We start from the raw sequence: 14,552 nt of genomic DNA, 5'->3' as shown, positions 1-14,552 counted from the left end.
AAGTCCATTTTTGTGAGGCCAATTAATCCAAATAAAAGGAGAGTTTGAAACACGGATTACTTTTGTAAAGCTTTATGATGTCTTATGCTTTATAATGTTCACTTTTGTTTGAAAAAAATTATAAAATTATATAAAAAAAAATTAAAGCTGAAATTAATTTTAATTAAATTAAAGTGTGTATATAAACTAAAAATCATTAATAAATTGTTTTACAATTTTACAATGATTTTGAGAAATTTGGAAAGGTATCATCGCAAAATTTCAGCCAACAAGTGGGAGCTAATTTTCTAATAATACTTTGTATTAGACTTGATTGCCAATGTTGTATTCTGCACAGATAAAAAATTAACGTAACTGCCAACCCATTTATTTTTATATGCCAAGACCTTTGAAATGATTTTTGAAAATTACCAAAATTGTACTGAAAAGTGCTTGCTAGTCTTTTAAATCGTATGTTTGAGGAATAAAGATGAATAATAATGATTGCATAATCTTATGGATTGGTGATTGTAGTTCCTGTTCTTTTTAATAATCGTGTGCTTTAAGAAGCAAACAAATAGGTAAAGGGATATCATCTTATCTCTTTATCTTACCTTTTTCTCAACAGCACAGACTATTCCTTTCGAAAAAACTCAGCTCCAGTGGAAGTTTTTGATATTTCAAATGCATTACTTATATATTATTCAATATTATATGCTTTATTTTGAGACTTTACATTGTTCTATTCTATTTTTCTTGTATATCCAAATGCGCTTCTAATTACTATTTTCACAATAAGTTTATTTATAAATAAATTCATTTTTAATTGAATTTTTTGTTCAGTTTTCGATCATAACACAATACTATTTGTTTTAAAAGTTGTGAGCACTTAGTTCCAAATATTTTATACACTTCAAAAAAAAGAAGACAAGATTATAAATATGTTTAGGTATTTTAATTTAAATTTGGACGCTGAAACTCATTGGTAATGTTTGTTGTTTATTGTTTGTTGCTTTTTAGCGTTCAAACATTTATTGATTAGTCACGAAATTGGCCGAAAGAAGCACTCAAAATTATATAAATGTGGCAACAAGAATCTAAAGATTTGGCTAGCATTTTATGTAAAAATAATTAAATCAGAAATAATGCTTTCATTCAACTTCAAGCTGATCTGCATATTTGTAAGCGGATGTAATCCGCTTTTTTCCAAAAATATTCCATTTCATAATAGAGAAAATTGTGTGGAAGAGATGTTGTATAATAGGAAGAGCCGTTTCAAATATGGAAATGGGTTGAGTTGAATAATTCAACAAAGAACTAGATTTCTTTCAAATCGCTACAGCATCTTTGAATGGGGCTAATCAAATTTGTGGATATTTGGAGAGCACTTTATAATTGAAAACAATTACATATGAGAATCGAAATCATTTCAACACTTAGCACATTTGAATTAGAAAGTTGTTTACAACTTCTGACTTCCTCGGAGTGCTGCCAAAGCCTATAAAAGTCGAATTCAAAGAGCGCCTTCTGAAAGAACACGCAGACATGCCGCCCATTAAAATATATACGAGTATACAAGTATGTATGTATGTATGTACATATGTGTGTAGACCGAGATTTGTGCGACTTATGCGTGTGTGTGTGTGTTTGTCGAACAAATTGGGGCTGCACGACAACGGTCGCGACAACGCAGCTGCAGCGGCAGCGGCAGCAGTGCCAACAACAACAAAGTGGGTCAAGTCGAGAAATAACAGAACTTGACGCGTAAATTCAAAACAGCAACCAAAACGGGGTCCAAAGAATTTCTGTTAAACGAGCTTACAACTTTGCATGAAAAAGGCAGAAAAAGCTGGCGGGCGCAAACAAACGAACGCACATGAACGGTCAGCAGGGGGAGAGAAAAACGGTTAAAGCGTCAACGCGTGTCAAAAGAGAGCCGCGAGAGCAAGACACTCTCCACATCATTGGCTCGGCGGGCGCACAAGTAAGCCACTTGGCCAGACGATTTGAGTGCTTGGTGAACGACAGAAGGTGTGACAGAAAAACAGCTGCAACGATGTGGCGCCCTCTATGGTCTGCGGTCAGACATGCACTTAATTTGCATAAATAATTTACATGTAAAAAGTATTCGAATATTAAGTTGCAATGAAGTTTTTTGCAAGAGAAAACTCTATATTAACTATTGGTTTTGTTTTGAAATAAAATTCTCCTGATATTTTACAATATTAAATGCTTATATTATTAGTAAGTTTACTTACTGTTCAATTATTTAAAATAAAAACAAAATTGCGAATGTATTCAATCAATTGAAGAATTGATGTATTGCTAATTTGTAGATCTTATTGCGTTCAAATGAACAATTTTCTCAACTACACCCTAAAAAGTAGAATGTCAGCAATTATACCCATGCTACGTGACGTCACGAGATAAAAAAAACATTGATAGCGTACCTGTGAAATGTTATACCTTCTAGCTTTTCGGCTTTGTCGTGCTCAAGGCTAATGCCGTTATTGAACTACAGAGTGCAGCAAATTTGTGAGAGCACTGAGAGTAACCCAGGAGAGGCATGCAGTTCTCTCTCCTTTGGCTCCACCTCCATTATCGCCTTACTGACCCCAATTGGGCGCAAGTGCGTGCCAAAGAATTTCGTTTTCATTGCTTCACCTTTCTGCCTGTCTGTCTGTCTGTCTTTTTGTGTGCCTTCGCGCCCAGTTCCTCTCCCCTGATTCCGCGATTCCCCTCTCTCTGTGCCGCCCACACTCAATGTCTGTGGCCTTGATTCTATGTGGGTCTCTCTTTCTTTCAAGCGCGTTCTGCATGCCAATTAGCGCCGCACAAAAGCTTCGATTTCTATGCGAGTGTGCAGGCCCAGAGTCTCGCTTATTCACTTTATTGGCTTAATTGCGGCTAAACAAATAAAAAATAAATGAATAAATGAATACCTACATACATACTACATAGTTTTGTTTGTTTTAGTTTCTTAGCCCATTTCCGAAACAGTGCTTTGCTCAATTTGTCGCTCGGATGCCATGACTTTGTCATTTCGTGCGCTTGCGGTTTTGGCCTCAACTTCAGTTTTTGGATTTGGCTTAACCCATGTGGTTGTTACTTTTATCTTTGCTGTTGTTGTTGTTGCTGTAGCCAACCAAGTCAAGTATCGCCTTTTTTATTGTTGTTGTAACTTTCATTCATGCGCGGCATATGTTTGTGTTTTCTTTTGGCATTTTGCGGCTTCTACGTTGTCGTCATGGTTTGTCATGTTGTTGTTGTTGTTGTTGCTGCTGGCATTGCTGCTGCCGTTGGAGGTGAAAGTTTTTCTTGGAGCTCTCAAAGCGTGTTTAATATATTTTTATTTTTATTAATTGAATTTTTCACATCGTCGTCGTTTGAGAGTGTCTGCCGCGCTATTCAATTTTTATTGAACAATATGTGCTCGGCATGCACTCAGCCGAGCGTGAAAATCGAAAAGCTAGCACCTTAAACATACCAAAAACTGATGTACATACATACATACAATAAAGGATCAGTTTCCATTAAGAAAGTTGGCTTTAAAAATTGTATCGCATAGCAGGTCGCTTACTCATTCCCAGGCATGGAATTAAGATTATGGTGTAACGTGTAAATAATTTAAATATTTTCGAAATAATGTGAAAAATACCGATATCAAGGCTATAATGTTGCTTAATCAAGCTTCGTCATGGATTTAGTATGATTCATTATTAACTTTGAACACTCTTTTCACTAAAGTTGCATTTTTTTTTTCGTAGCAACAACAAGAAAAGACGCCAAGAAAAATATCGGAAAACTGAGTGTGCAGTTTATTTAGTATTACTTTGTAGATCTGAAAGATCGGATTGTAATCTGATAGAACGGTTCTGTGATTTATTAAGTTTTTTATTAAAAATAATGTTAACAAATTTGCAAAATGAATTATATTAGCTCAACTTTTTTACTGGGAAAAAACAATCGAGTTATAATAGATTGTTCCAGTTTAAAAAAATTTAAATAAATATTTGATTTAATTACTTGCATATTGCATCACTTATTTGTTTATTTTATATGTGATACTTTATTAACAAATATTATTATTTTATTTATTAAAAATTAGAAAATTATTTCTTGCCTGTTTCTTTTCTTGTTTATTTTAAAGCGATGTCCACCAACTATAAATAGTTTGTTTACTTCAAATGGTAGTGTCATCTCTTTATTTTAATTGTTTACCAGCAAATACTATTGTGGCTTCGTTTGGCAATAAATTGAGTAGAAAAACATTCGGAAGAGAGAAATCGATTGGGTTTGTTGCAACTTGGATTTATGCGTTTGACAATAGGAGAAAGTTATTTGTGTGCTCCGAAGCGCTCTTATCAGCTTAATTGGCAGAAAAATGTTTGCGAATTTTTGTTTGATGTGTTAAAAGGTTTTTTTTTTTGGAAAATAAACAGCTCGTTAAGGATGGTGTTGAACTGAAACACAGCTATGGTTTAAGAATGCAATTATCGTTTGAAAAATCAAATATTTTTTATTCAACTTGTGTAGGGACAACTTAAAATCTATGGTTGAATGAATATGTGTTAAATATGAATTAAAATTGATCAACATTTCTCATCAAAAAACATTTTTTCAAAGCCTAATCCGCACTTTAAAATTTTTTAAATATATATTTATGTACAAGAAAGAAAATTACGACATTTTTAAGGCTGATCAAAACAAACTTTTATATAAAATAAATAATCTCGGATTGTTTATCTTTCATTTGAAGAGCAGCTTAGCAGATACTAAATATTCTTAATACTTTTCTGATTAATGTTAAAAACGAACAATAATTAAGAGCTAAAGTGCTTGGAATGAGATCCTTTATAAATCTTTTATATGTAATTAATTGAAAAGAACTCATCTTAGCAATTTGAAATATGAATTCATAGTCAGAAGTAGAACTTGCAAATAATTACTAACAAGCTAAGGAAAGTTATTTCTTCAGGCATTTATTAAAAACTAACTACATCTTCTGCTTTTGTAAGTCTTAAGCATTTCATCTCCATTACATTTCGCTTCGCTGCAATTGTGACAGTTGGCAATTTTGTTGTCAGCAATTGTTGACTGCAATTTGTTCTGCTTTCGTGCAGTTGTGGGATTTTAGTATTTCGGAAGGCTTCCTTTTGGGGTCAGTAAAAGTAAAACTAATGTTTGTCGCCAATGACGGAGCTGGCGAATATGCAGATCTCGATTGCCGCCTTTTTGTTGCTGTTGCAATCGTTGGCGTTGCATGCGACGCTGCAACTTTCCATTGGGCCCGGCCGGCATTTGGCCCACAGAGTAGCGGCGAGTCGATGCGAGTGAAAACTCGAAGCTTCAATACACTAATGCACGCATCGGCCGATATTGCATCATATTGGTGTGTTTAAACGCATACGAAATTTGTTATTGTTATCGTAGTGTGTGTGTTTTTTTTTTACAAAAACTCGCTCACAAGTGTTACAAAATATGCGACAAAGTGATTCAATAGCGACGCATTTTCCAAACATAAAATCAAATTAAAATGCAGCCAAGCTACATCAACAACAACAACGACAAAAAGGTGGCTGACCAGTCAACAAAACGAAAGACTGAAGACACGAACTTGCTCGAACGTGCGCCTCGTCTGTGGAAAGTTCAGCGCCATCGCAATCGCTGGCAATTGACTGAGATTGAGGCTAATCTTGAAACAGCTCCATGGCTCTTTCAAGTGTAAAGTCCATGTCCAAACATTGCTAAGCTTAAGTTTAACTTAAATGCGGCCGCCCGCTGGCCTGTGTGGTTAATAAACTTGCACATATTCTTGGCAAAAAGAAAGTGAAACGTGTATATTTCATTATCTTAAGTTTCTCTCTGCGGAAACCAGTCAATGACTGAGCATTATTGTCTTGGCCGCTACTTTTGCTTTTCTCGCTTCATTCGCTGCCTTTGGCAGCTGCTTAGGGTTTGTGGAAAGAACCGAAATCCCACAGAATGAGATTCACTGTCACAGTCACTCGCACACTGCGTGAGGTCGCACAGTGGTTCGCTCATTTATTTATTGACATCATTTATCATTTAAAAGGTTGCAGCAATATTTGAGACAACTAGAAAATAATCTCATATTTTTAAAATCGTTCCAATTCTGATGTTGTATCTCTACAGAATGTAAATAATAAATGTATAGTATTAAGAATAGCTGAAAACTTTGAACACTAAAATACGCATCAAGTCGCTTTTTGTTTGTTTGAAGCAAAATAAATTGATAAAAATATCTGCAAATATTTAGAAATTTTTATGTTGAATGACAATTTTGTTGCTTGCCTCAAAGGTTATAAAGTTTTGGAAAACCTTTCTGAGCCAGTTCTACAGAATTCAAATACTTAATTTATACACAAGCTAAAATCTTTGAACACTAAAATACGAATCAAGTCGCTTCTTGTTTGTTTGAAGCAAAATAAACTGACAAAAATATCTGCAAAGATTTAGAAATTTGTATATTAATTAACAATTTTTTTTTTGTTTGCCTCAAAGGTTATAAAGTTTTGGAAAACCGTTCTGAGCCACTGTGGGTGGCCTGCTCGGTTGGTTGGCTCTGCAAATCACGCCTAGTCTGTAGTTTCCACTTTCTCGGCCTTGCCTTTGACCAGAGAGCTCACTCAAGCGTCCAAAAAGTGTGGAAAATGAGAAATGAGGCAACAATAAATGCGCCTTTGAAGCCACTAAAATATAAGTAAATTGCTCGGCCATTTCTCACAAAGAACTGTAGCTCTGTCCCCCCCCCCCCCCCCCCCCCTTCATCCCACCCTGGTATTTCTTCTTCTCGCACACTTTCTACTTTCTGGCCATTTGTAATTGTGTTTGGCCTGTAAGTGCGGTTAGTTTCTTAACTGCACGCCGCCATGGCTCATAGACAAATTAAGCTATTTCGTTAAATGGATATCCATTAGATAGTTGTATTTATGTATTTTAATTGTTGCTGCCGCTGCTTTCGCAATTCTCTGGTGCAAGGCCACGAAAGTAAAAGTTGCGTGTCGAAGACAGACTTCGCATCGCAATTTCTTCAGCTTCTCGTTGCTTGTAATCAATGGACATGCTGTCCGACATTGAGGAGGCAGTGGCTATATCATCAGTGCATTGGTGCATAACGGTAAACATAATGAGTAGCAAAGAACTGTAAATGTTCATGCTAAGCAGCAGCAAATTAAGTTGCACAACAGTTATGGCATACGCTTATCCACCAGCGGTTTATTCATCACGATGGAAGATGCTCTCGATGTACTAAGAAAACTTTATTTCTACTTGTTTTGTAATCGCGCTTCTGGTCGATCTAATTACTATATGTTGTGCTGTGAAACGCGGCGAAGCAAATCAAGTTATTCCAATGAGTTATAGGCATTGTTTTCATATAGAAAGACATAGAAGAGTCAAATCTTGTTGCACATTTTTTTAAATTTTAATTTTTTAATAGTGAAAACACTTTAATTACTTTTGCAAACCTTTTTTTAATGGAGGAAAAATACAAAAAATGTATTTTTGGGGAGCTTAAGATTTGTCAAAGCGCCTTATTATTAAATTTTTGACATTTTTCATCCTTGAAACATATTTATGATTAAATTATTGAACTTATGACTTCTTTGAGATATTTTATGAATGGGTGGGAAAGCAATAATAGTGGATATTTATATTACTATAGTTATTATAGGAAAATTATTGATTATTCAGCAAATGTTCAATCTTTATTTATATTTGTTTGTTAATAATTATAGCTGTTTATTTTACTATTATACAAATGCTTCTTTGTAGTTTTCCTAAAACATTGCAATGCTAAGGAAAAACTTTGTTTAGTATTGTTTTTTAAATATAACCAAAAATACTTTAAAAGTTATACGCAATGGTTTCTTTTTATTCTTTTGACTCTTTGTTGCTATGAACTTAATTGCTAAACATAAATGTATTTAATTTTTTAACATAACGATATCAAGTTTGTAAGACTTTTGTGGAAATTTTCTAAGATAGTAGTCGCATAATTTATATTAATTTTATCGCTATATTTAACTCATTAAGGTTCTATTTGGTGTTAGTCTAAAAGGCAGAACAAATGTGCAACTGTAAGTAAGAAGCAGTGGAGATTCGATTTATGATAATGATGTGATTTCTACCTAAATAATAGTATATAAAATATTTGACAAAGGGATAAAGAAGTGTAAAGATTTATTTCACTTGAAGCTGAAATACGTTTAAAGTAGTTGAGATTATTTTAATAAGCAGTTTCATTTTCAGTATTAATTCCTTACCTCGCAACCTTAATAAGTATACAGACATATTAAAAAGTAAAGCCATAAGAGCGTTTTCGGCTAAAGAACTGTTGCCAGCCATTACACATTACAATGGAAGTGGAAACAAGTTATGAACAACTCTGCCGAAAACTCACAGATTTACTTTAAAGTGACCGTTTTTAATTACAACTATGTGGAAATATCGCATGTTTCTCATTATCAACCTGTAATACTGGCGAATAGCGTCAATCTGGCCTTCTCGCTCACCATTCCCCTGCAGTCCCAAGATCAGTAGGCCTCTGGCTTTGGTGTATGGCGCACGTTTCTAACAGCTTTCTAAATTTACATATGCACAATAATTATTGAGCAGAGTCGCTTCGCCTCGCTTCACGCCGCAGATGCTTGAAGAGAATTGTGAATTGTGTCGCAAAACAATAAAATGAATTGGCATAACTGCAGAGGCCGTGCTCGAGCAGATGAAGATGAAGATAAATGAGCGGCCGTTCCCGCAGCGTCTAATCTGTGCGAATCGATTTACATTTCCACAAGAAAACCAGATAGAAGAGGTTGACCTATTCTGCTTACCTGTTTCCACACACACACACCACAACAACAATTAAATGGAAATCGATGCATTTGCAGGCCCCATGGCCATCCATTGGCATTCTTCTAGCTACCTCTCTCTCTCTGTGTGTGTGCTTGTGTGTGAGTTTATTAATTTAACGGTAACATGTTGCATGACATCTGAGAAACAACCGCTAACGACAAGTTGAACTGGTTCTCGGAGCTGCTGGCCAGCAGGCTTGAGAAGCACAGTAACAGCCGAGGCTTCTGGCCAATGGAGTCAGGCGTCTTCCCACCTCTGGGCTCTCTTATCGCTTTGCTAATTTCCATGCGCACCTAGACGTTATACTCGCATATTTGTTTAAACAATATCTCTTCATTTACTGTCAATTACGGCCACATACTCTGCATATTTGCACGTCTTCAGGAAGCCTTCTTCTGTGGCCTTCTCGTCCACCAAACTGCCTCCACACTCTTTATAATTTTCGTGCTATAATTTGGCTTTGGCGGCAGCTTTCTTTCCACACACCGGCCACTTGCCCACTGGCCTGCTGGTTTTCTCTGAATGAAGCCATCACCTGAGGCTCTGGCTTCCCACCGTCTTGGCCATTTTCGATGCACTTGCAGCACTAATAGCTGGGAACGAGTTTTCTTTGACCGACCAACCGGCTGGCTGGGCGAGCGCATTAATTGCCAGCAGTTAGACTAGTTTCTATATTTCGGAAGTCGTTTTTATCAACCACCTCCCAGCCCACAGTCGACTGTAGAGTCGCAAATGCATGTGTCGTCTTCATTTCACACACAACAACTTTCATATTCATTTTTCCATAGAATCTCCAGGCTAGTTACATTTTCTTTCCTATGCGAATCGATTGCAGTTGCGAAATGGAAATTTAGCTCGTATCTCCAAAGAAACAAAGCCTGTTCGGGAAGTATTGCGCACATGATGAGTAAATTGTAATAAAAAATAAAAGAAATATGTACCCCTATAGGCAGATCAATTAATTTAAATGCCTTAAAAAAAGTGAACATAGCCTAGCTAAGAAATTACGAAACAAGAAGTTTACTCAACTCTTTTATTTAAGTGTAATTAATGCGTTAAATGCAGAATTCAAATCTTTAATGTTATTCATTATTTTATATTAAATGAAAATTTAAATTTGATGACAGAAAATTATGCTTAATGCAGAAATGATTGTCTTTTTGTCGAAACCTACGACTATTTAAAAGTTATACTAAATTATAAGAAAAACAATTCCTTCAGCTATACTAATAGATGTGTTTATAACCGGGACTAGACAATACATATACATATATGCGAATATTCTAAAACAATTATTACAGAAATTAACCTGAAAATAACGAGGAATAACATTTTGCCAGCTGATACCAAAGATGTTTCTAATGATATTTTCCAATTGTCCCTCTATCTTATATCTAAAAATTGAAATACTAAATTCTGAATTATTCATTTTTCACATATTTTGGGAAGGCAGATAGATCGTGTTTTATTTATTGACTTGGCAGGGAATTAAAGCGTTAGCTGGAATAATCAGCATTTGGAATTCAGAACTAGAACAGCACTTTTTTAAAGCCTTTTAACTGAAAAGCGCGTATCAGAATCGAAACATTGTAAGGCATTCAGTTTTTTTTGCCAGAATGGGAAACCTATATATGGAATTCTCTGCGACTGAAATATGTTTTGGAAAGACAAGCAATTTTTAGAAATAGATTTCATAAAATGAAATACACCTAATTCTGTTTTTGCACGGTTTTGATCTCACATATTTTGGGAAGGCAGATAGATCTTGCACAAAAATAATGTTTTATTTAGTGACTTGTCTAACAATATTAGTAGCCAGCTGGCGAAGCAAGTGCTGCCTCGCATTTGGGTCAAACATTTCATGTAACCGCCAAGAGTTTTGTTGTTGTTGCTGTGTGTGTGTGTTTTTTGTTTTTAATGTACGATTCGTGCGCAGGTTCAAAAAACTAATTTACACAACGACGATGTGAAAGTGTTATGGCGTGGTGTGGAGGAGGAGGAGGCCTGCCACGCCTGCCACGCCCGCCACGCCCTTTGCATAACAAATACCTGCAATTAAGGCAACAAACTGCAGATGAAACGAAAGACTCAAGCCACAAACTTGTTTGCATTCGCATTTTCCAGCCATGCTTAATCAGCGCAAAGTGCACGCCTACCTGCTGCTCTCGATAGTGGCCAGCAACTGTCTGCTGCTCACCTACGCCTATCCCCAGCAGGAGGTCTACCAACGACAGCGCCAGCTGGCCGGACAGGGAGCGGAGCAGCCCTCGCCCGTCTATCGGGGCGGCGAGAGCGGCGCCCGCAAGTTTGCCGTCAAGCCGAACGCCTCGAAGAAGGTCGCGCTCGACGACATCGAGGATGACATCGAGGGCAACCAGATCCAGGAGACTGGCCCCAGCGGCTTCTCCTGGTCCAACATGCTCTCCACGGTCATGACCATGTTCTTCCAAGGCGCCACCAACGCGCCCACCAAATCGGACGACGTGGACAACTCCATCGGCCTGGGCGGCAGTCCTTGGGCCAATGTCATCTCTATGGGTGAGTGGACATGTTTTCCATGTGTGTGCACAGCTAATTAGAATCGCATTTGCAATTGCAATTACAGGTCTGCGCATCATCAACACCCTGCTCGGTGGCGGCGCTCCCAGCGATGGCATCGACAAGGTCGACAATGGCGGCTCCCCCATGCAGGTAAGTCGAGGGCAGAGCGACGGCGCAAGCGCGGCGTGTAAATAAGTCACGTGTTGGTCCAGAGAGCTGTGCGTGATTCTTAATTGTGATGGAAATATTTAAAGTTCTTGAAGTTATCAAAGAAGAGCAGCAAAGGCAGAAGATTTGTTTACAAAAATCTTTCTTTATCAAAACAATCGATTTTTAGCAGGGAATTAAATCGTTAACTGGAATAGTCAGCATTTAGAATTCAGCTTAAATGAACAATTCTTAACAGATTAGAAACATTGTATGGCTTTCAGTTTCTTTTTTTTTTTACACGAATACGAAACTTAAAAAGAATTCCCTGCGACTGAAATATATTTTGAATAGACAAGATATTTTCTACCTAATTGGCAGAACAAATCATAATAATTTTGGAGATAGATAACTATAAACAATTTTATAAAATGAAATACACCTAATTCTGTTTTTCACTATTTTGAATTAACACTGTTTGAAAATTAAAATTCTTATACAACTAAATGGTTGGGCGACTTTATTCCATATATTTATTCATTGACAGAACAAATCATAATGATTGTAGAAATAGATGGCTATAAAGAATTTTATAAAATGAAATATCCCTAATTCTGTATTTAATCGTTCTTTTTTTAAACGGTTCGATTTAATTTAATTTGACAATTAAAAATATACGGTTGCATGATTTTATTCCATTAAGCACGATTCAAAATAACAAATGATCGAGATCCTTTTTTACACGTTTTTTTACACGACTTTTTCTGGAACCGATCTACCGTGTAAAAACAGAATTAGTTGTACAGGTTTTCGATGCACAACATGTTATACGAGTATGTTGAGTGCCGAACAAAAATGTTGATCTAACAACTGCCATGTCGTACATAAAGTGAACGCCTCAAGCCGAAAGGTCTTGAAGGTCTCTTAATAGTAAAAGTTTGCAAAAATAATTGGAAAATTTAAAGGTTGAATGGGGCTGGTTGATTTTCAAAAGCTCTAGTTTATTTAATGATATTAAATATATTCTTCAAAAATTCAAGAGTTTTCAAAAATTCTGCTTTACTTCATGATATTAAATATTCTTCAAAAATTCATACCTAAGCTCATAAGTTTTCAAAAATTCTACTTTACTTAATGACATTAAATATATTCTTCAGATATTCGTATCTAAGCTGAAAAGCCTTTAAAATACAAAAACTAGACTTAACAGACAAGCTTAGAATTGATTCGCATTTGCAAAACAAATAAAGATATAAGCTTGTATGTGTTCATATTTTTTAAAACAAATAGAGTCTTCTTTGGGATTATGCAGATTTAGTTTTGAAATGCTAAACATTAGTAGCAAAATTTCAATCTAAAAGATTTTTTTTATAAATGAAAAACTTTATACTGTTATTATTTACAACAATATATATAATATACAATATACTATTATTTACAACAACTTCAATTAAACTTGTACATAGGAAAATCCATTCGGATTCAGATTTTGTAGCATTTAAAAACAGATTATTTTTAAATAAAAAATAGATAAGTATTCGTCAGCAGAACTGTGTTTGCAACGTTAGAAAGGAAAAGGAAAAAGAAACTGAAACGATGGCATCGTGACTGCGCGTGACACGCACGCAGCTCTCTCGACCCGTGCAGCTGATGATCGCTTGCGTGTTGATTTTGTTTTAGTTTGGCTTTCGATTGTTAAACGCTTTTATTTGCTGTTGTTGTTTTTGTGCCGCCTACTTGTACTCATTGGTGTTTGGTCTTTTCTCCCTCTTCTCTTGTTTTCGTTGTTGTTTCTCGCTATAACCACACACACACAAAAAAAAAAACGCATTAAAAACGAAAAACAAAACACATTCCGAAAACTCAAAAACGCAAACGCAGGGCATCTTGGCGGCTGTGCTGTCGTCCGTGTTGGGCACCCGAGATCCAGACCAAGTCAACTCAATGGCCAAGCAAGCTGGCGAGGTAAAAACTTATTGCTTTGTAAATTACTCGAACACAGACACACACACACACAGATACACTCACACACACGTACACTCTTACAATGCTCTGATTGCGAATTGGCAGTCGAGTTTCTTTTGCACAACTAATCGCCTAACGTTTCCCCCCCTCCTGCCTGGCTGCCTGCCTGCCCGCCTGCCTGCTACGCACAATGTTTGCTCTCAACTCTGTTCTGTTCTGTTCCGCCCTCCTCCCCTCGCACACAGTTCATTCAGATCGTGATGAATCTGCTGGACGCCCTGAAGACCTCCTTCTCGCACCGCTCCCTCACCGCTCGCTCGCTGGGCAAGCGCGACTCGGTCAGCGACGCCGCCGTCGCCAGCATCGCCCTCCTCAAGGGCTACGTTCGCACCTACCGGAACGCGGAGGACAAGTGCATGCAGCGCTTCATGTGCGAGGCCAACACGGACTGCGTGCGTGAGATCGGCGGCAGCAGCATCTTCTGCCAGCTGGGATCGTAAGTTGAGAGTGCCATCTAATTGGAATATCAATCTGATTTCCCCTCCTTCTTCTTCCCTCCTTCGACGCAGCTATGCCACCAGCTATCTCTTGGATCGGACCAGCGACAGCAGCTTCGAGCATCTGTACGATGCCGGGCGCAGGGGGCGTTCCGGCTTCGATTGCCGCCAGCTCTATCTGGAGTGCAACGAGGTCTAGATTCGACTGATTCGACTGGACTCCATTAAATTAATTTAAATTAATTTACAAACCTACACCTACTTGAGACTAGGCTTAGCTATTTATATTATTTATTTAAATTCTCTATTTATTTACGAGGCTTATGCGATCGCACAGCATAACAAGCTGCGTCTCCCTAAAGCCCCCAAACCAATTCATTTCCATGAATAAACAGTATGAGAAAACAAATAACGGAAATGTGTTTTCAATTTTCAAAAGTGTAGGTATTTGAATAATTCTGTAAGCAGAGCAGCATTCCAATAGCTCACAAATTCGTCAAATTACGGTAAGTTGCTTTAAATGGAACCATACACTGTTAAAAAAAT

At 36.9% G+C, this 14,552-nt stretch overlaps 1 protein-coding gene across 2 annotated transcripts; it reads left to right on the top strand.

The window, feature by feature from the left end:
• The first annotated feature begins 10,982 nt into the window (after positions 1 to 10,982).
• LOC115624244 lies at positions 10,983 to 14,205 on the top strand. 2 transcript variants are annotated; one of them, XM_030518863.1, is made up of 5 exons: positions 10,983 to 11,394; positions 11,462 to 11,547; positions 13,426 to 13,509; positions 13,755 to 14,005; positions 14,079 to 14,205. In XM_030518863.1, the coding sequence occupies exons 1-5, from the start codon at positions 10,983 to 10,985 to the stop codon at positions 14,203 to 14,205; spliced, it is 960 nt and encodes a 319-aa protein (XP_030374723.1). The 2 variants fall into 2 exon arrangements, with proteins under 2 accessions (XP_030374723.1, XP_030374724.1); XM_030518864.1 differs by lacking the exon at positions 13,426 to 13,509.
• The last annotated feature ends 347 nt before the right edge of the window (positions 14,206 to 14,552 follow it).

This window comes from Scaptodrosophila lebanonensis, unplaced genomic scaffold (genome assembly GCF_003285725.1).
Source record: "Scaptodrosophila lebanonensis strain 11010-0011.00,11010-0021.00 unplaced genomic scaffold, SlebRS2 tig00000053-arrow-pilon, whole genome shotgun sequence".
In the NCBI taxonomy this organism is placed as follows: domain Eukaryota; kingdom Metazoa; phylum Arthropoda; class Insecta; order Diptera; family Drosophilidae; genus Scaptodrosophila; species Scaptodrosophila lebanonensis.
This window is presented reverse-complemented; position numbering and strand designations above follow the sequence as displayed.

What these genes read in the sequence shown, in the direction of transcription:
- LOC115624244 (XM_030518863.1), top strand. Translation starts at nt 10,983, where the DNA reads ATGCTTAATCAGCGCAAAGTGCACGCCTACCTGCTGCTCTCGATAGTG. An exon ending in GGCCAATGTCATCTCTATGG is followed by an intron (nt 11,395 to 11,461) that starts GTGAGTGGACAT and finishes TTGCAATTACAG; the next exon opens with GTCTGCGCATCATCAACACC. An exon ending in ATGGCGGCTCCCCCATGCAG is followed by an intron (nt 11,548 to 13,425) that starts GTAAGTCGAGGG and finishes ACGCAAACGCAG; the next exon opens with GGCATCTTGGCGGCTGTGCT.